At 48.4% G+C, this 20170-nt stretch overlaps 1 protein-coding gene across 4 annotated transcripts in view; it reads right to left on the bottom strand.

The window, feature by feature from the left end:
- Nucleotides 1-10663: 10663 nt before the first annotated feature.
- GTF2I (general transcription factor IIi) overlaps nt 10664-20170 on the bottom strand; it is a 111934-nt gene continuing 102427 nt past the window's right edge. The window contains exons 26-33 of one of the 4 annotated variants that reach the window (XM_010387489.2): nt 19872-19952; nt 18870-18953; nt 18012-18195; nt 16179-16207; nt 14471-14512; nt 13361-13402; nt 12507-12582; nt 10664-11803 (exon numbers count right to left, since the gene is read on the bottom strand). In XM_010387489.2, the coding sequence (XP_010385791.2) occupies nt 12524-12582; nt 13361-13402; nt 14471-14512; nt 16179-16207; nt 18012-18195; nt 18870-18953; nt 19872-19952 (521 nt within the window). In that variant the 3' untranslated portion in view covers nt 10664-11803; nt 12507-12523. Of the gene's footprint in view, nt 12583-13360; nt 13403-14470; nt 14513-16178; nt 16208-18011; nt 18196-18869; nt 18954-19871; nt 19953-20170 lie in introns of all 4 variants that reach the window. The other 3 variants (XM_010387488.2, XM_030933066.1, XM_030933067.1) reach the window with 3 other exon arrangements.

Here is a 20170-nt window from a genome sequence, read left to right on the forward strand (position 1 = left end):
GCCCGGCTAATATTTTTAAATTTTTTTGTACAGACAGGGTCCTGCTATGTTGCCCAGGATGGTCTCAAACTACTGGCCTCACATGATCCTCCTACCTTTGTTTTGTTTTGTTTTGTTTTGAGATGGAGTCTCGCTCTTGTTGCCCAGGCTTGAGTGCAATGGCGTGATCTCGGCTCACTGCAACCTCTGCCTCCAAGATTCAAGCAATTCTCTTGCCTTAGCCTCTCGAGTAGCTGGGATTACAGGCATGTGCCACCACACCTGGCTAATTTTTTTTTTTTTTTTTTTTAGTAGAGACTGGATTTCTCCACGTTGACCAGGCTGGTCTTGAACTCCCAACCTCAGGTGATCCTCCCACCTCAGTCTCCCAAAGTGCTGGGATTGCAGGTGTAAGCCACCACACCTGGCCTTGCCTCTGCCTCCCAAAGAGCTGGGATTATAGGCATGAGCCACTGTGCCTGGCCTGACTTAATTTTTTTAGTCTCTCCTTTCCACAATGTGTGTCCCAGGAAAGCTAGGGCATGACCGGGTTATCAGGGGCTGTAGCCCCAGCCCCTCCATCTAGTGCCTGACACACAGAGACCATAAATATTTGGATCGTGACTGCAACATTCACTGAGTGAAGGAATGAGTGAGTGAATGAATGAATGAGTGAATGAATGAATGAGTGAATGCGTGAATGAATGAATGAGTAAATGAAAGAGTGAATGAATGAATGAATGAATGAGTGAATGAGTAAATGAATGAGTGAATGAATGAGTGAATGAAGGAGTGAGTGAATGAAGGAGTGAATGAATGAGTGAATGAATGGGTGAATGAATGAGTGAATGAGTGAATGAACGTGGGCATGGGAGTGTGCATTGCAAGTGCTAGGTGCTCATCCTTGGCTATGTGTGGATGAGGGCCAGTGACAGCTGCGATGAAAATGGCACAGACTTTGAGTGAGACTTGAGTTCCGATCCTCAAGTAAGCAAATCGTTCATTGAATTGTTCCTTAGAGCTGACTCAGTTTCTTCCAGAGTGAAATAAGACTGTCAGCTTTGCCAGGAAGGGGATTTGGGACAAAGAGGTGAGGAGGGAGCAGCGTGCCCAGAGATAGGCTGAGGCCTCTCTCTCCCACTCCCCCTAGAGCCTGGGAGGCCCAGAACTTTTGGAGCTCATTCAAGGTCATGAGTTCATGAGTGGCCAGCCTCAGCCCCAGGCAGCCTGCTGCAGCCTGCTGCAGCCTGTGCCTCCCAGCAGGCCAGGGGCTGCACCAACTCACCGTTACCCAAGCCCAGGGTCAGCTTGTGGTCCGGACCTGATCTCCTGGGGGTGAGGGTTGAGGCCTGGCAGATGAAAGCCGAGACATACTGGGCTTTTATTTATTTGTTTGAGGCAAAGTTTCACTCTTGTTGCCCAGGCTGGAGTGCAGTAGTGCGATCTCTGCTCACTGTAACCTCTGCCTCCCGGATTCAAGCGATTCTCCTGCCTCAGCTTCCCGAGTAGCTGGGATTACAGGTGCGCACCACCATGCCCGGCTAATTTTGTATTTTTAGTAGAGAAGGGGTATCACCCTGTTGGCCAGGCTGGTCTGAAACGCCTGAGCTCAGGAGATCCGCCCACCTCAGCCTCCCAAAGTGTTGGGATTAACAGGCATGAGCCACTGTGCCTGGTCTTTTTTTTAAAAAAAAAAAAAAAAAAAAAAGACAGGGTCTCTGTCACCCAGGATGGAGTGCAGTTGCATGATCATAACTCACTGCAGCTTCCAACTCCTGGGCTCAAGCAGTCCTCCTGCCTTGGCCTCCCCAGTAGGTTGGGACTACAGGCACGTGCCGCTGCACCTGGCCTGTTCCTGCTTTTATTATCCAAGAAGTGTAGGGTCCATTCCATCTGCTCTGAAAGATTTGCTTGGCAAGTGCTTCACTTCTTCTTCTTTTGTTTTTTTCTTTTCGAGACAGAGTCTCTTTCTGTGCCCCAGGCTGGCATGCAGTGGCACGATCTCGGCTCACTGCAACCTTCGCCTTCTGGGCACAAGCAATTCTCCCGCATCAGCCCCCCGAGTAGCTGGGATTACAGATGTGCACCACCATGGCCAGCTAATTTTTTGTATTTTTATAGTGACGGGGTTTCACCAAATTGCCTAGCTGGTCTCGAACTCCTGACCTCAAGTGATCTGCCCACCTCGGCCTCCCAAAGCGCTGGGATTACAGCAGTGAGCCACCGCACCCGGCCTTTGCTTCTTTATAGAGAAGAAAAGTCACATCACCTGCCGGCACCTGCTCCCTCTGGTCCTTACTGTCCCCCACCTTCACCCCGAGGTCCCCAGCCCTGGGTGTGAGCAGCCTTGCAAGCCCTTCCTATGGTGATTTCCATCTATGTATCTCGGAGCCTTCCATGCAGAGAGAGAGGCATTTGCAACAGGACCTACTCAGCAATGACAAGGAACTGCCCCACAGGGCGACACCGTGGAATCTTCCAGACACATCACTGCCGGAAGGAAGGCAGGCACAGAGCACATGTTCTGGAGGATGTCATTTATACGAGGCTTGAAAACCGCCCAAGCCAGGCTGTGGTGTTGGAAGCCAGGGTGACCTCTGGGATGATGGCGGGGACAGTCGTGAAAGGAAGGAGCGGGAAGTGGTGGGTGATGTTTGCTTCCAATCCAGATAGATGCTAGTTCCACAAGTGGGACCAGGTGCGGCGGCTCATGCCTGTAATCCCAGCACTTTGGGAGGCCCAGGTGGGTGGATCACCTGAGGTCAGGAGTTTGAGACCAGCCTGCCCAACATGGTGTAACCCGGTCTCTACTGAAAATACAAAAATTAGATGAGTGTAGTGGCTCACACCTGTAATCCCAGCTACTCGGGAGGGTGAGACAGGAGAATCGCTTGAACCAGGGAGGCGGAGGTTGCAGTGAGCCAAGATTGTGCCACTGCACTCCAGCCTGGGAAGCAGAGTGAGACTCTGTCTCAGAAAAAAAAAAAAAAAAAAAAGGCTCAGCGCAGACGCTAGACCCGCAGTGGTGCTCACCTGGGCATGTGGAGGCGGGCAGGGGAAGGTTCTAGTGGGGATCGTTGTAAGCAGAGACTTTTGTGGGCTCTCGGCACTTCCTTCCCTTCCTCTAGCAGTCTTTCCACTCTTGCGTAACTGCCTGGCCAGGGTGCTTGTCCTGTAGACACCCCGAACCCTGGCTGTGATCTTTCCACTCTCCTCCTGTGGCCTCCCGAGACCCTGTCACAGTGCTCTGCAGATGGGGCATCCAGCAAGTTTGTTGGGTGAGCAGAGGCAGGAAGCGCTCCGAACTTGAGTTTGACCTTGTAATGACCTCTGTAGCAGGTTCACAGCCTTTTTTCAGGATGACATAGGATTTTTTTTCCCGCTTTTTATATTTATTTATTTATTTTTGGTAGAGACAGGGTCTCCAGATGCTGCTTGGCCTGGTCTCGAACTCCAGCCTCAAGTGATCCTCTCGCCTCAGCCTCCCAAAACGCTGGGATTACAGGCATGAGCCACTGTGTCTGTCCAGGATTTAATTTAATGTGTGGATGAAACAAGGTCCAAATAATGTAATTAAAAAAAAAAAAAAAAGGTTGGCACAGTGGCTCATGCCTGTAATTCCAGCACTTTGGGAGGCCAAGATAGGGGGACCACCTGAGGTCAGGAGTTCGAGACCAGCTTGGCCAACATGATGAAGCTCGGTCTCTACTAAAAATTAAAAAATTAGCCAGGTGTGGTGGTGCAAGCCTGTAATCCCAGCTACCTGGGAGGCTGAGGTAGGAGAATCGCTTAAACCCGGGAGGCAGAGGTTGCAGTGAGTCGAGATCATGCCACTGCACTCCAGGCTAGGTGACAGAGTGAGACTCCATTTCAAAAAAATAAATAAAATAAAGTTAAGGAAGGAAGTAATAAAGAGATAAGAGAGTTTTTTCAAGGGGAGGAAATAGAATTTCTAAAAATGTTTGTATTGTGAAATATGTCGAAAACCGCATCTCTTACCTAATTATTATAAAGGAGACAGCTGGTGAACCATCACTGGGTGTTAGAACAATAATACCAGGGCCCCAAGAATCCCCCCACGTCCCCAGTGCTAACAGGAAGGGCCCCCTCACCCCGCCACCCCGCCCTATGTCAAGCACTATTCTAGGTCCTTTCTAATTACGATCACATCTTCTCCTCACAAGGAGGCTGTCAGGGAGTGGGTCCAATTTTTCCCACTTCACAGACGGGAAAACGGAGAGGAAAACAGATTGCCACAGCTGGTAAATGCAGAACTGGGATATGTTTTGTTTTTGTTTTGAGATGGAGTCTTGCTCTGTCACCCAGGCTGGAGTACAGTGGCGCAATCCTGCCTCACTGCAACCTCCGTCTCCCCAGTTCAAGAAATTCTGCGTCAGCCTCCCGAGTAGCTTGGATTACAGGCTCACGCCACCATGCCCAGCTAATTTTTGTATTTTTTGTAGAGATGGGGTTTCCCCATGTTGCCCAGGCTGGTCTCGAACTCCTGACCTCAAGTGATCTGCCTGCCTCGGCCTCCCAAAGTGTTGGGGTTACAGGCATAAGCCATCGCGCCAGGCTAGAACCATGATTGAACTCAGGCAGTCTGGACCTAGGCCCATGATTTAACTGTTGCCCTCTGATGCCTTGCCCTTGAACGATGTGAATGAATGAATGAATGGGTGGGGGAAGGGGGCTCATGAGGGAAGCTGTCACCTCAAGCCAGGCTGGCGGGCCGTGGGGGCTTCCAGGTCTGAGCTGCCGGTCCTGGCCTTTTTCCAAATGTCACCTTCTCCACCCTCAGGCCACTTGGCCTTCCCCAGATGGGCTGAGCTCGCCATTTCCTTAACCAGGAAATCCCCAAGGCCAGGCCAGTGGGGACCATATGGGGAGAAAGGGAGCTTGGCGTCAGGGCATGGGACCCACACGGTGCCCTCTGTCACAATTTATCAGGAGAGGAAATCTAGCAGTTCCTAGGACTGGAGCAAATCAGCCTTTGTGTGGGACAGTTCTTTCCCAGGTCTAACCTAAGCCTCTCCTGCTGCCTCTTCTTGAGTGAGTGACAGCCAGGATCCATCCCCTTGAACAGCCCTGGGTAGTGGCCTCCCGGGCCAGCCCATAGGACCAGCTCTTCCTCCTGCCTAGGGCAGCAGGATGGGCTCCAAGGTACCTATGACACGGGCTCTATGTGACCGACCCTGTATTGGCAGGCAGGTGTCAATAGGCAGAAACACTGGCCACTCCAGCCTGGCTAACATGGTGACACCCGGTCTCTACTACAAATACAAAAATTAGCCGGACGTGGTGACAGGTGCCTGTAGTCCCAGCTACTCAGGAGGCTGAGGCAGGAGACTCGCTTGAACCCAGGAGGTGGAGGTTGCAGTGAGCCGAGATCGCACCACTGTATTCCAGCCTGGGAGACAGAGTAAGTGAGACTCTATCTCAAAAAAAAAAAAGGCAAAAAAGAAACGTGGGCCTCTCACTGCCTCCCCAGAGACCCGTCTTCCTTTATCAACCAAATCACCTGTGCTGGGCTCTGCTTGGCAGGGTGGACCCCGAGGCCTCGGCAGAGGGGAATCAGGGACCTGCCCGTGGGAGACTGGCCCAGGACAGAGCTGAACTACAGCCCTGGGAACTCCCTTCTCCCCTAGACCTGATCTCCAGCCCTTGGCCTAGGGACATGAGAGAACGGACTTCAGGCCCTAGGCCTTCAGCTCAGGGGAGTGAGACGGAGGCCCAGGCCGCGTGGGGAGAGGTGCAGGCCGCGGCTGAGCTGTGCACGTGGCTGAAGCTTCCTGAGCGTCCGTCTTTTCATCTGTGAAATGGCACTAACCATTCTACCCACTTCATGGGCTGCCGTGACGATTAAACAGGGTCAAGTACTAGGGTGGCAAACGTTGGCCATCACCAGATACAAACTGCGCAGGGGCTGTCTCCAAGGTGCGGGGCAGGGAAATTGCCAGGTAGGAGGCAGGGCAGCTTCTTGCTGTTTAAATTGAGCTTTGAATGAAGAAAATGTCACACGAAGGACAGCGGGCACCCCAAGTTGCTGGGACCACCGGCCCGGGGCTCTGACAGTGGGGGCAGTCTCATGATGTCCCTTGGAGAGCTGGTCTGGGTGTGGTGCAGCTGTGTGGGTGGCCTGGAAGCTTTCCCTGACATGGCCAGGCTGACAGTAACCAAGCCCATGGACAGGCTGGGCCTGTCACCACTGCACTGCACTGTGGCTTCTGGCCCAGCTACAGGCACGACATGGGCCTTCATCAAATAGGCACCACAGGAATGGGGACTCTTCAAGCCCCGCCCCTGCGGGAGCCCCACTTCCGTGCTCAGGGGCCCAGATGCCCTCTGCCATCCAGGAAGGCTAAACCCTGCAATGCACCACCACCCCTGGGGGGTTCGGTGAATTTTTTTTTTTTTTTTTTGAGACAAAGTCTCGCTCCGTTGCCCAGGCTGGAGTGCAATGGCGCAATCTCGGTTCACTGCAACCCCCACCTCCCGGGTTCAAGCAATTCTCCCACCTCAGCCTCCTGAGCAGCTGGGATTACAGGCTCCCGCCACCACACCTGGCTAATTTTTGTATTTTTAGTAGAGATGGGGTTTCTCCATGTTGGCCAGGCTGGTCTCAAACTCCTGACCTCAGGTAATTCACCCACCTCGGCCTCCCAAAGTGCTGGGATTACAGGCATGAGCCACCGCACCTGGTGGATGGTGATTTCTATACACTTGAAATAAATTTCTGTAATGAGAAAATCATGTCCCAAGAGCCAACCAGTCACCAGGTCTGGAGTGGCCATTTCCACATCTCCCCAGCCCCAAGAAGTGCAGTAAAGTCAGCGGTGTTGCGCTCCCTCTGGGACTTGCCCAGGGCCAGGCCCCTGCGCCACTTCCCAGGGGAGATCTGGGACAGTTGCTAAGTCACACAGGCCTGGAGCTGGGGGCGGGCCGCCCGCAGACAGGCGGGACCGGTAGACGCGGCTTACTCACTGAGGGCTTACACAGGTGCAGAGGCACCACAGATCCCCATCACGCATGAGGACAACCTTGTCACCTCCGTGGGGCTGAAGCTCATCTCCCGCAGGCCAGAAAAAGAAACTTGGGGCTGTGGTGTCAACACTTGCCACAGCTTCATGAACATGCACCCCGGGTTCCCTGTTCCGGCCCTGTCTTTCTGGAGACCTGCAGTGACTGCTGTCTATCCAGGGGTTTCCCCTGGAGGGTGTGGGCACCGTACAGGAGGGGACAGTTTGAGAGTCAATCGGGACGGGAGTTCAACAGGTCCTTTGGATGTAGCTAGACCTTCTCAGCCTGTGGCATTTGGGACTCTGGGAGGTGGGCCCTCTGCTCTCTTGCTGGCCCTGCCTGTGTCCACCAAATCGCCCTCACACCTCTGGAGGGGTCCTCCTGCGTGGGTCCTCACTGCTTTATGTAGCCTGAGGCATGAGCAGCCTTGAGCCCCCGCAGGAAGTGGATGCCACAGCAGGCCCCGCTATTGCTTCTGGGGAGGAAGTCAGGCAGGAAACACCTTCCCCAGCTGGGCTTGCCTCACAAGCTATGTCAGAGCCGGCTTTCCCAACACTTCCTCAAAATTAAGGCGTGGTGCTGGGCGCAGTGGTTCACGCACGCCTGTAATCCCAGCACTTTGGGAGGTCCAGGCAGGCAGATGACTTGAGGTCAGGAGTTCAAGACCAGCCTGGCCAACATGGGAAAACCCGTCTCTACTAAAAATACAAAAATTAGCTGGGTGTGGTGGTGGACACCTGTAATCCCAGCTGCTCGGGACGCTGAGGCAGGAGAATAGCTTGAACCCGGTAGGGAGAGGTTGCAGGGGGCCGGGATTGCACCACTGCACTCCAGCCTGGGCAACAGAGCGAGACTCCGTCTTTGGGAAGAAAAAAAAAAAAGAATTAAGGGGGGGTGGGGGTGGGGGTGCGGGAGGCAGGTAGGGAGGGTGCTCAAGGCAGCTGGGGGGACAAAAGCATGGGCCACAGTCTGGGCTTGGTTTTTAGCCCAGTTCCCAGGGTGAGAAAGCCCCTGTGGTGCAGCCATACCAGGTCCACCTACCCTTTGTCACTGATGGGTCACCAGGCCCCTAGGAACCTGTGATTTCTACAACCGGCTGCAAGCTGCATCCTGTCTGCCTGTGAGCCAGGAGAGCGGGCAGCCGTGGGTGAAGTACAGAGAGCCAGAGCTCGCTTCCCACCATGAATCCGGGCAGGATCTGAACTCCAGGCAGGGGAAGTGATGCTTTTGAGAGTCAAGGACCCACAGCCCTGTCTGTGGTCATCTCCCTGGACTCGCAGGTCTAAGGACAGGGACAGCGGCCTCCAGGATTCTTCCTCTTCCCCATCATAGGGAAACTGAGGCACTTTGGGAGAACATCAAATCTTCAAAACACACCCAAGTCCAGAAACTGGGGCTTCCATTTAGGAAGACGAGCAGCGACCTTTGAGAAGATGGAAGTGGTCACTGGGTAGTGACTTTCCAAAAGATGCCCCTTTGGTGTGTGGCCATGATCTGCCCCCGAATGGTTAAATCCAACAGGTGCCTTGAATTTACTAAGACCAGCGCTTGGAGTATAATGTGGAAACTAGAAAGGCCTGGTCTCTTGATCTTCCTCGCCAGTGGAACTTTTGATCTTTGGAAGGAAAAAAAAAAAGCAGAAATGAGGGCCTGGAGGAGGCTCAGAAAAACCAGCCTACAGCCGGGCACAGTGGCTCACGCCTGTTATCCTAGCACTTCGGGAGGCCAGGGTGGGCGGATCACCTGAGGTCGGGAGTTCAAGACCAGCTTGACCAACATGGAGAAACCCTGTCTCTACTAAATATACAAAATTAGCCAGGTGTGGTCGCACATGCCTGTAATCCCAGCTACTCAGGAGGCTGAGGCAGGAGGTGGGAGGTGGAGGTTGCAGTGAGTCGAGATTGTGCCATTGCGCTCCAGCATGGGCAACAAGGGCGAAACTCTGTCTCGAAAATAAAAGAAATATAGAGACCAACCTACTTCAAAATGCAACTGAAGACACCTACTTGCACTGTATTGGTTTTTCAATCCAGACTACTGGGCTAATGAAGATTTTACTGGGCAAGTTTAACTTCCCCTTCACCCTCTGAAGAATCACATTATCCGCCTTTTAGAAATGCACTGCCTGAGGTCAGGCGCAGTGGCTCACGCCTGTTATCCCAGCACTTTGGGAGGCCGAGGCAGGCGGATCACTTGAGGTCAGGACTTTGAGACCCGCCTGGCCAACATAGCGAAACCCCGTCTCTACTAAAAATACAAAAATTAGCCAGGCATGGTGGTGGGTGGCTGTAATCCCAGTTACTCAGGAGGCTGAGACAGGAGAATCTCGAACTCAGGAGGCGGAGGTTACAGTGAGCCAAGATTGCGCCACTGCACTCCAGCCTGGGTAACAGAGTGAGACTCCGTCTTCAAAAAAAAAAAAAAAAAAAAACACACACACACACACACACACAGAAATGCACTGCCTGTTAATTAATTAATGCAGGTAGCTAAGAGCTCTTCTTTTTAAGAGACAGGGTCTCACCGTCACCCAGACTGGTGTGCAGTGGTGTAATCACTGCAGTGGCTCAAGTGATCCTCCCATCTCAGCCTCCCTAGTAGCTAGGACTACAGCTGTACACCATAGCACCTGGCTTAAATCAAATCTTTTGTGTGTGTGTGTGTGTGTGTGTATATATATATATATATATATATATATATATATATATATAAAATAAAAATACGTGTATATACCTGAGGCCAGACCAGCCTGGCCAACATGGTGAAACCCCATCTCTACTAAAAATACAAAATTTAGCCAGGTGTGTTGGTGGGTGCCTGCAACCTCAGCTATTCGGGAGGCCGAGGCAGGAGAATTGCTTGAACTTGTGAGGTGGAGGTTGCAGTGAGCTAGGATTGCACTACTGTGCTCCAGCCTGGGGACAACAGCGTAAGACTGTCTCAAAAAAAAAAAGAAAAAGAAAAAGAAAAAAAAATGTGTTATGTACACACAGAATTTTTGTAACGGATTGAATCATGAATCTCCTTGGCAAGTCTGTGACCTCACAAATGAGTGTGAAACCAGTAACTGAATGGAGATTTCATGGAAGAGCTGGGCTTTCGCCAACAGCAGCCTTGCCATGGCCCTGATTCTCCAGGATTGGTGCCGGGAGGTGTGGCAGAGGGTGGCACGGCAGGGCACGTTTTAAGGACACGTTCAAAGAACTGTGAGATGCTATCAGAGAAGCAGTCTCCTCCCAGGTTAGCAGGCAGGCGAATCGTGAGATCAGTTTCCCTTTCTGGCAGACGCGGATAGGGAACGGCAGAGGCAGGGACCACGCTGAGAACAGAAGAGCCTCAGAGCCAGTGTTTAGGCTCAGGCAGGAGCGGCTGCTGCATGAGCTCTCGATGGCAGGGGCTTTTGGCTCCCAGAATCGTATGTGAGCTGCTCTCCATCCACAGCTGGCTGGCCCAGATAGAAGGGTGGGTGGGGGCCCTGGTCCAGCTCAGAGGAGACGAGCAGCAGTGGTCTGAAAAACACCGCAAGTGGCACTGTCCCCGGGAGGCCCGGCGGGCTCTGCCCAGCGCCAGCCTCAGCCTCAGCCTCGGTCTGCGTCCCACCTACGCCGAGCCACCCCCAAACTTCCCCAGACAGAACCATGAAAACAGCCGAGAGAGCAATGACTTAGTGTGTGAAAGGCATGGATGGATTTTATTGATTACCCTATATCTACAATTTGAGGTAAAATAGAAGCAACACATAAAAGGGCCTATTTCTGCTACCATGTCATATAATTCTCCATTGTGAATATTGTGATAAAGCTACTGAGAACTATGCTGTCACAGAGCCTAGCTTCTTGTAGAGCTGGTATTTTACAACTCGCATTGCTTGTGAAATCTCAACACATGTAAGACTCTCCTAGGAAGGCGCAAAACGTCAGAGGTTGCATCCTCAGCCCCCTGATCCCTCCTCCCTCCCCGTGCTGGCACCTCAGGGTTACAAGAAGAACTAGGAAGTAATGCCGGCCATGGCGACCCCTGGAGAGGGGACCGGCTAGAACCACGTTCCTAAGAATCCACGCCACAGCAGGTCCCGCGATGTCGAGGCCTTAGTGTCATCGAGCTAGCCCCAATCCTCAACCCGATCTTCAACTTCTGGTACACCATGCATTTTATTTGGACGAAAAGTAAAAGTGGAAGAGGTTCTCTCTGTATTTACTCTGTAATTCACACGCTGAGATACTGACCTCTGACTGTTAGGTGATCCAGATGGTTTTGCTTTTAATTATGATAAAAAAACATAGGAACCATGAGAGATAGCTTAGGAAAAGGTTTAGTCAAATATACAGATAGGAACTGTTCACTCAGTCATTAAGGAGAGCCGTGAACAAAGGATCATTTAAATGATTTTTTTTTTTTTTTCAAATAGAAAAACTAAAGAACTGAACTATCACAGGAATTTTTCTTCACTGCAGAAGCTGAGATGTTCCAGTAGGAGATATCTTCACTTGATTGGAAAATAAACACCGTAACTCAAGGCTCTGCTGAGTACATAAAAAATCTGGTGAGATTCATTCCTGTCATTTTCCCTGTCGTTTCCCAGCATTGCTGTATAATCCTGATAATACATTCCCAAGTACACCAGCCATTCCAGACCCACAGTCACTCTGCTCTTTAATTCACAGAACTGCTGAAAAAGTAGACATTTCTATCTAAAAGTAGAAAAAAAGGTTTGTATAGAAGGTATTTCTGTTATACAAGTATATTACACAGCTTGGGGGAGTAACACGTCCGAAAAGCTCTTCTCAACCACTGATACTTTAAGCTAAAATAGGAGAGAAAACAAACAAGCAAGCAAACAGGTTAATCTAATTACAGGAATTTAACAGTCACGAATATCACAACTTAATTTGCAAATTCGGGTAACAATGACTTGGATTCGGGTGCATTCATAAAGCGGGATGAAACCTTAAGTCCATGAGCTGACAGGGTAAGGCAAATTCCAGTACAACAAGTCTCTGGATTAAAAAAAAAAAAATCCATTGTCAAAGTTTCCTGACTTCGGGTCTCAAGCTACTGCTCCTGTTATAACTTGGCCAAATTTAAGAAATCTGGAATAACAGGATCAGACTTGTGAACTCAACTCTGCAAGATGAACAATAGATCTGCAGCTCTGTGAGACTCTGTAAAATACTATTACTACGGGAAAAAAAAAAGTCCGTCTAATGATTCTGACTCATAGTGAATTCCAATGAGAAGGACAACGTTTACTCTATAGATTAGAAACAACATTCTTTTTAAGGCAAAAGTGCTTTTACATCTTTGACTGAGAGACATATATTGATCCAAGGAGAATCTCCCTGTTGAATCTTCTAGCTTAAACATCCAGGAAGGCTCCCACCTGGCTCCCACATTCCCTGAAGGCAGGGCCACCATCTTACGTGGAAATGGGGAGATCACATTAGCTACGCATATGCAGGGGGTTCAGTGGACACCACACGGCATCCCTGACACAGAAGCTGATTTACCCTAGGAGGGAAGAGGTCTACCACGTGGGGTCTGGTTCTTGCTTGATCTGAGAGCTTCCATCAGTCTCTTTTATTTCTATCAATGGAAAAAAAATGGTACCAATTAATCCTTTTGCAGACCTGCTCAATGATAAATCCATTTGTACCAAACTGTTTACTAAGATATGGTTTAAGAATAAGAAGAACAAGACACCAAACATCAAAAGAGCCTCAGAGAGAAGTCTCTTTAGCAATACATTCAAAATTGTGTTACTTAAGTTTTCAAAGTAACAAACATCTCCTGGCTTTTACGCATTTAAAGGACACACATTATGTTATCTAGGTTATGTAGCAGAGTCATTCACAGAGAATTTACCAAGTCATCTGGGGGAAATGGAGCAAAGGCAGCTATGCGTCATCTCGCAACAGCATAACCTGCAAATCCAATTCACCCAGAAGAAAGAGAGCAAAACCACCACTCAACAGTTTAAACACACAATCCTTTGTCCTGGTAAAAAGTCTTGGCTGGGCGAGGTGGCTCGTGTCTGTAATCCGAGCACTTTGGGAAGCCAAGGCTGGCAGGTCACCTGAGGTCAGGAGTTCGAGACTAGCCTGGCCAACATGGTGAAACCCCGTTTCTACTAAAAATACAGAAATTAGCCAAGCATGATGGTGCAGGCCTGTAATCCCAGCTACTCGGGAGGCTGAGGCAGGAGAATTGCTTGAGCCTGGCAGGCGGAGGTTGCAGAGATCACGCCACCTCACTTCAGCCTGGGTGACAGAGCGAGACCCTGTCTTAAAAAAAAAAAAAGAAAAGAAAGAAAAAGAAGAAAGAAGAAGTCTTAAGGACTTGCAGGACCACCCCACCCTTTTACCTTCTGTGGCTGGAACTTCCAACTGGCTTGGTTCAGCTGATTCTAAAGAGAAACACAGAGATTGATTTCCACATTGTCCAACAGCTGCTTTATACTATGAAAGAACCCAGGAGGAGGAAGAGGAGAAAAGCCCTCCAGACTCTGTACAAACACAGGTGCATGATGGCACAATGCCCACGGTCTTGAGGTGGAGCACACAATTATCCAAGTGTACTTTCAAATTTCTGTTTCTCAAATGCGGTCCTAAGTTTACACATACAGCTTAAGTCTGAAAGAACAGTCTTAACATAGCTCTACCATGAAAACAACAAGTGCCTTAGTTAGTTATGCTTTCTTCCTCATCCTTCTGTTTACTCCCTTTAATAAAAGCTTTTCATTACTGTTTTGTTTTTGTTCATATGTTTGTTTTTTTGAGACACAATCTCCCTTTGTTGCCCAGGCTGGAGTGCAGTGGCGTGATCTTGGCTCAATGCAACCTCCACCTCCCAGGTTCAAGCAGTTCTCCTGCCTCAGCCTCCCGAGTAGCTGGGACTATAGGTGCCCACCACCACGTCTGGCTAATTTTTGTATTTTTAGTAGATATGAGTTTTACCATGTTGGGCAGGCTGGTCTCGAACTCCTGATCTCAAGTGATCCACCCGCTCCGGCCTCCCAAAGTGCTGGGATGATAGGCGTGAGCCACCACGCCTAGCCTCATTACTTTCAATGACTCACATAGCACCGGGCCATTCCACTTGTTTTTTAAGGAATTTTTTAAAAGCACAATCTGTACATTTATACTCAAGAACATTTTGCTCAATGACTTATGGCAGACATTAGAAATGGACGGCATAGAGTCAGGTTAAAATGACGGCCTCTTTCTCTGCCATTTCATCCTATCCATTAATCCTGGGGTTCCTGATGTTAGGCCTGAGCTGGGATAGGGGGTACAAATGGTTTGCAGCCCCCTGTTCTCAATCAGGACCCACAGCTTGAATTTATGTTTTGATCAGCTGTCAAACCCAGAAGTGAAAACCACAGAGAAGCATGTGTGCGCTGTGTAACTGTGTCCCCTCAGGGCAGGCGACTGAGCGGCAGGAGTAGCTCCAGGCCCTCCCCTGCCTCACTCACCTTGTATCACGGGGCCTTCTGACTCACTCTGATCAACCAGCTCTGAAAATGAAGCAGATCAGTTTAATAATGTAAGGACGTGTTGTTCCCTTTGACAAGCATTTTAACATACATTTGCTCAAGATGAGAAGGATACAAACCTCAGAGTTCTGCTATGGTCCTCAGAATCACTAATTCACAGTAATTACCATAAAACGCTATTCCACACTACCGCACAAGAACAGGAACAAAAGAGAACATTTTATTTATTTATGTATTATTTATGTAAATAAATCATTTATTGAGACAGAGTTTTGCTCTTGTTGTCCAGGCTGGAGTGCAATGGCATGATCTCAGCTCACTGTAACCTCCGCCTCCAGGATTCAAGCGATTCTCCTGCCTCACCCTTCCTGAGTAGCTGGGATGACAGGCGTCTGCCACCACGCCCAGCTGATTTTTGTATTTTTAGTAGAGACAGGTTTTCACCATGTTGGACAGGCTGGTCTCAAACTCCCAACCTCAAGTGATCCGCCTGCCTCAGCCTCCAAACTGCTGGGATTACAGGCGTGAGCTACCGCTCCTGGCCTCACTTTTATACATTTTTATTTATTTATTTATTTATTTATTTATTTATTTATTTATTTATTTATTTATTTTATTTTATTTTATTTTTTTGAGACGGAGTCTCGCTCTGCCACCCAGGCTGGAGTACAGTGGCCGGATCTCAGCTCACTGCAAGCTCCGCCTCCCGGGTTTACGCCATTCTCCTGCCTCAGCCTCCCGAGTAGCTGGGACTACAGGCACCCGCCACCTCGCCCGGCTGGTTTTTTTTGTATTTTTTAGTAGAGACGGGGTTTCACCGTGTTAGCCAGGATGGTCTCAAACTCCTGACCTCGTGATCCGCCCGTCTCGGCCTCCCAAAGTGCTGGGATTACAGGCTTGAGCCACCGCGCCCGGCCGTTATACATTTTTAATAATAAAGTTAAGGGAACAAAAACACACTCGCAAAATTAAGTTTGGCTCAAAATACTATTGAAAATGACATCAATGTTAAGGGATTGAAAGGACATTTGTTCACCCGCTCGGCAATATTTGAAAGCCCAATGTGTGCCAGACACTGTGCTGAAATAGCAATAGAAGCAGGCACATTAAGTGACTTACTTTGGCACGAAATCCAAGCACAGTAATTATAACAGTCATAAAAGCAGTAATAAATATAGATTGTATTCGCTGAGCACATACCGTAGGCTAAGCACATACTATAGGCTAGATGCTGTTCTAGGTTAGGGGGCTGCAAACTCTTTTCTTACAGAGCCAATTAGTAAGCATTTTAGGTTTTGCAAGCACACATTTGCTGTTGCCACCTCTCAATGCTGCCATAAACAAATGAACACGATGGTGGTTTCAATAAAACTTTATGCACACCCCTCGGCAGGAGCTTGCTGACACTTGTTCTAGGTGCTTTCCATCTACTGGAATGACTCCCCCAGAATCAGTGCTATTATTACCATTTTATGATTAAGTGCATCGAGGACAGGAGAAGTTAAGAAGCTTGAAGAATTTTACAACTTGGAAGTGCCTGGTGTTTTTACTGAGGGGTAAAATAAGTATCTGGCATGGCTGCTGACGTAGGTGAAGTAACGTGATATACTTTAAGCACACATACACACTCACACGCACACATGTCAGACCCCAGGGCAAAAACAAAAACACTTCACAAAATACTCACGGTTATTTATCACAAGTCCTGGAAATGGTCTAAAGAGAGAAACAAATTGTAAAGTATAATAATTTATTTTCACTCTATAAGAATTTACAGGTATAACTGTCTATTCAACTCATATCTAGCCCATGTCATTTACGTACTACAGTGAGAAGTATTATCCACGACCTTATAAACTTATGGAAGAGATAGATAGGTACGTGTCCATAATAAGAACACTGTTAGAAAATGTTACGCAGTAAATGGAGGAAAAACAAAAAACAGAAGCGCAGAGCAGGGAACAGAGTGATTCTAAGTTCAACGCACAGAAGAACGGAAGGGGCTTTTTGCCTAACTCCTGGGAATGATATGGAGAATGACCGTGGGTGAAGCGGAACAAAAATATGAGATTTTGAGGGAAAGAAGGTTGGAAGAAGATGAGTGAATGAGAAGAAACCTCAAGAGGATTTATTATGAGATTTCTGAGTGCCAGTCCTAAGAGATTTGAACTAGAGACAGTGGCAATTTGATGATGATCTGATTGGGTAGGTTGAGTTGTAGCTAAGTTTCTGGGGCGCTGGAAGAAAAAGAGGAAGATAACCTGGGGTTGGTGCTCAGGTGGGTGTCTCTCTTTTTTTTTTTTTTTTTTTTTTTTTGAGACGGAGTCTCGCTCTGTCGCCCAGGCTGGAGTGCAGTGGCGCGATCTCGGCTCACTGCAAGTTCCGCCTCCTGGGTTCATGCCATTCTCCTGCCTCAGCCTCCTGAGTAGCTGGGACTACAGGCGTGCACCACCATGCCTGGCTAATTTGTTGTATTTTTAGTAGAGACGGGGTTTCACTGTGTTAGCCAGGATTGTCTCGATCTGCTGACCTCATGATTCGCGCGCCTCGGCCTCCCAAAGTGCTGGGATTACAGGTGTGAGCCTCCGCACCCAGCCTAGGTGGGCGTCTCTTATGGTAACAAGGACACAGGAAGGAATGTGGTGCTCAAATGGTGTTAGAGGGTGAGTACAATCATCATGCCTGCTCTACGGGAGGGAGCTGACACTCTCCATGGTAACAATGGTCACTCTCATTTACAGACAAGGAACAGAGTGACCAGGCTAACAAATGGTTGATGCGAGGTTGAATCCGTCTGACCCAAAGCCTGTGACACGGCGCCCTAAGACAGAGGTTGGCAAAGTTTTTCTTTCTTTCTTGAGATAGAGTCTCACTCTGTCACCCAGGCTGGAGTGCAATGGCATAATTTTGGCTCACTACAACCTCCACCTCCTGGGTTCAAGCGATTCTCCTGCCTCAGCCTCCCGAGTAGCTGGGACTACAGGCACTCACCATCATGCCCAGCTAACTGCTGTATTTGTGTAGAGACAGGATTTCACCATGTTGGCCAGGCTGGTCTGGAACTTCTGACCTCGGGTGATCTGCCTGCCTTGGCCTCCCAAAATGCTGGGATTACAGGCGTGAGCCACTGTGCCTGGCCAAAGTTTTTCTATAAAGTGCTAGAGAGTAAATATTTTAGACTTTGGAGGCCATGCTGTCTCAGTCCCAGCTATTTACTCACTGTGACAGGAAAGTAGCCATGGATAATACGGGCGTAGCTGTGTTTCAGGAAGTGTCTAAAAATAGGAGGCAGGCTGAATTTGGCAAACAGTCCTAGTTTGCCAACCCTTTGCCAAAGAATTAAGAGTCGGCTTAGGCAGAGGCACATCTAACATTCTACTGACGAAACAAGTTATATTTATTTGTTCATTGCATAGCATAGGAAGCCTGATTCGATGACTACCTTTGGCTGAATCTTAGATGAGTCAGCCTCATGAGCTCCAGATTCGTTCCTGTGACTAAGCAGAAAACTCTCACTTACCTAATGACCGTGAATTTGATAAACTCGGCAGAATCTAAGATCCTTCTCATGGAGCTGATTTCCAGGTAGCTGGGGGCTTTGAAGGACACCCCCGGGGGCATGCCGTCAACCACCACACAGCCAGGGTTAATTGTGATTTTCCTGTAGGGAACTTTCACAGGAAAACCCATACCAATGGCTTCACCTACAGAGACAGTGAGACAAACAGCGCAACAGCACCGATTAACCCACTGCCTTAAACAGTCTGTCAAAAGCACCAGATCAACATTTATTTTAAAGACTGTCTCTGCTGTTAACTAAGGTCTTTGTACACTTCAAACAAATTTAAACATGAACCTTAAAAAAATTTTTTTTTGAGACAGAGTCTCACTCTATCACCTAGGTTGGAGTGCAATGGCTTGATCTCAGCTCACTGCAATCTCTGCCTCCCGGATTCAAGCAGTTCTCATGCCACAGCCTCCTGAGTAGCTGGGATTATAGGCATGTGTCACCATACCTGGCTAACTTTTTGTATTTTTTAGTAGAGACAGAGTTTCACCATGCTGGCCAGGTTGGTCTCGAACTCCTGGCCTCAACGAATCCACCCGCCTCGGCCTCCCAAAATGCTAGGATTACAAGCGTGAGCCACACTGCCAGACGGTGAACCTTAAATTCATGAACTTTTATACTGACAATCAATAATATAACACTAATGATATCTTATTAAATAAATTTAGCATAAACAAAACACTTACTTTTAAATTTTAATTCCTTTTCTACAGGAGGATTACAACCACCTAACCATCATCTGCTGAAAACATCTTACTGAAACAAATCTCTTTGCTTATAGCAACTGTACTTTGCAAATGCAAAACTTACCAAATTTCCGACTAAAGAGGTCATTCACTTGTTCTCTTAGCTGTCTAGCTTTTTCAACTTTCGAGAGTCTTTCATTATCATCATCTAAAACAGTTCAGAGAAAACCCAAAACTTAAATACTGCTTTTTGTTTTGGTAAAGAGATGGTATCTCACGATGTTGCCCAGACTGGCCTCGAACTCTTGGGCTCAAGTGATCCTCCTGGCTTAGTCTCCCAAGTAGCCGGGACTACAGGTACAAGCCGCTGCTCAATGATGCACTTTTAATCCCAATTTATAGGAGCTCTGTGTAATGTTTTCAAGCATTTGCCATTTTTAAATGATTTAAGTATTTGAGCACTTTGAACTCAATTAAATTTGAAATTGTTTAAAATAATGCCTAACTAAAAATATTACAAACTTATTCTTGTTATAAAGACCTTTACCTGCTGTTTTATATAGATTTTTTATTACCCAGACGGAGTATCGCTCTGTCACCCAGGCTGGAGTACAGTGGCACCATCTTGGCTCACTGCGATCTCTGCCTCCCGAGTTCAAGCATTTCTCCTGCCTCAGTCTCCCAAGTAGCTGGGATTACAGCCACGCACCACCACGCCTGGCTAATTTTTTTTGTATTTTTAGTAGAGACAGGGTTTCACCATGTTGGCCAGGCTGGTTTTGAACTCCTGACCTCAAGTGATCCTCCCGCCTCAGCCTCCTAAAGTGCTGGGATTACAGGCATGAACCACCGTGCCCGGCCTTATATAGACCCTTTTTAAGGAACAGACTAGACACATTTGTGTGGTTAACAGGATTTAGCTCATGCCAAGTGCCAAAACTTGCGGGAGCTGTTTGGAGAGCAACTGTATTTGGAAGGCAACTGCTGTAGGGGTCTGGGAGGAGCGCCAGGCAATGTGTAACGTATCCGAGTACCTGGAGGAGCTGAGCAAACCTCTCTAGTTGGGAGAGTCCAAGAGGCCCTGAAGAGACCCCCACAAACGATGATGGAAGCAGAGAAATCATACCTGGAATTGTCACCTGAATGATGTTAAGGTCTTCTACACCTGAGGCAGTAGTATTAACGTTGGGTGATGAATTTATTTTTCCTGAAAATATAAATTTAAAATCAGAATTTGTAGAAAACATGGTCAACATCTCTAATAATCATGCTGTCTTGAGATTGTTTGATCTCAGTCCTGTTCAAGGTTCTTTCTTTCCATGGTACATCATTTCAGGAAGACATGACGCCCCCTCAAGGGCTGCTTTTCACTGTTTTTCTCTTCCTGGTGGTGCTTAGGAGAACATCACACACAAACAGAGCCAC

Source organism: Rhinopithecus roxellana, chromosome 6 (assembly GCF_007565055.1).
Source record: "Rhinopithecus roxellana isolate Shanxi Qingling chromosome 6, ASM756505v1, whole genome shotgun sequence".
In the NCBI taxonomy this organism is placed as follows: Eukaryota; Metazoa; Chordata; class Mammalia; order Primates; family Cercopithecidae; genus Rhinopithecus; species Rhinopithecus roxellana.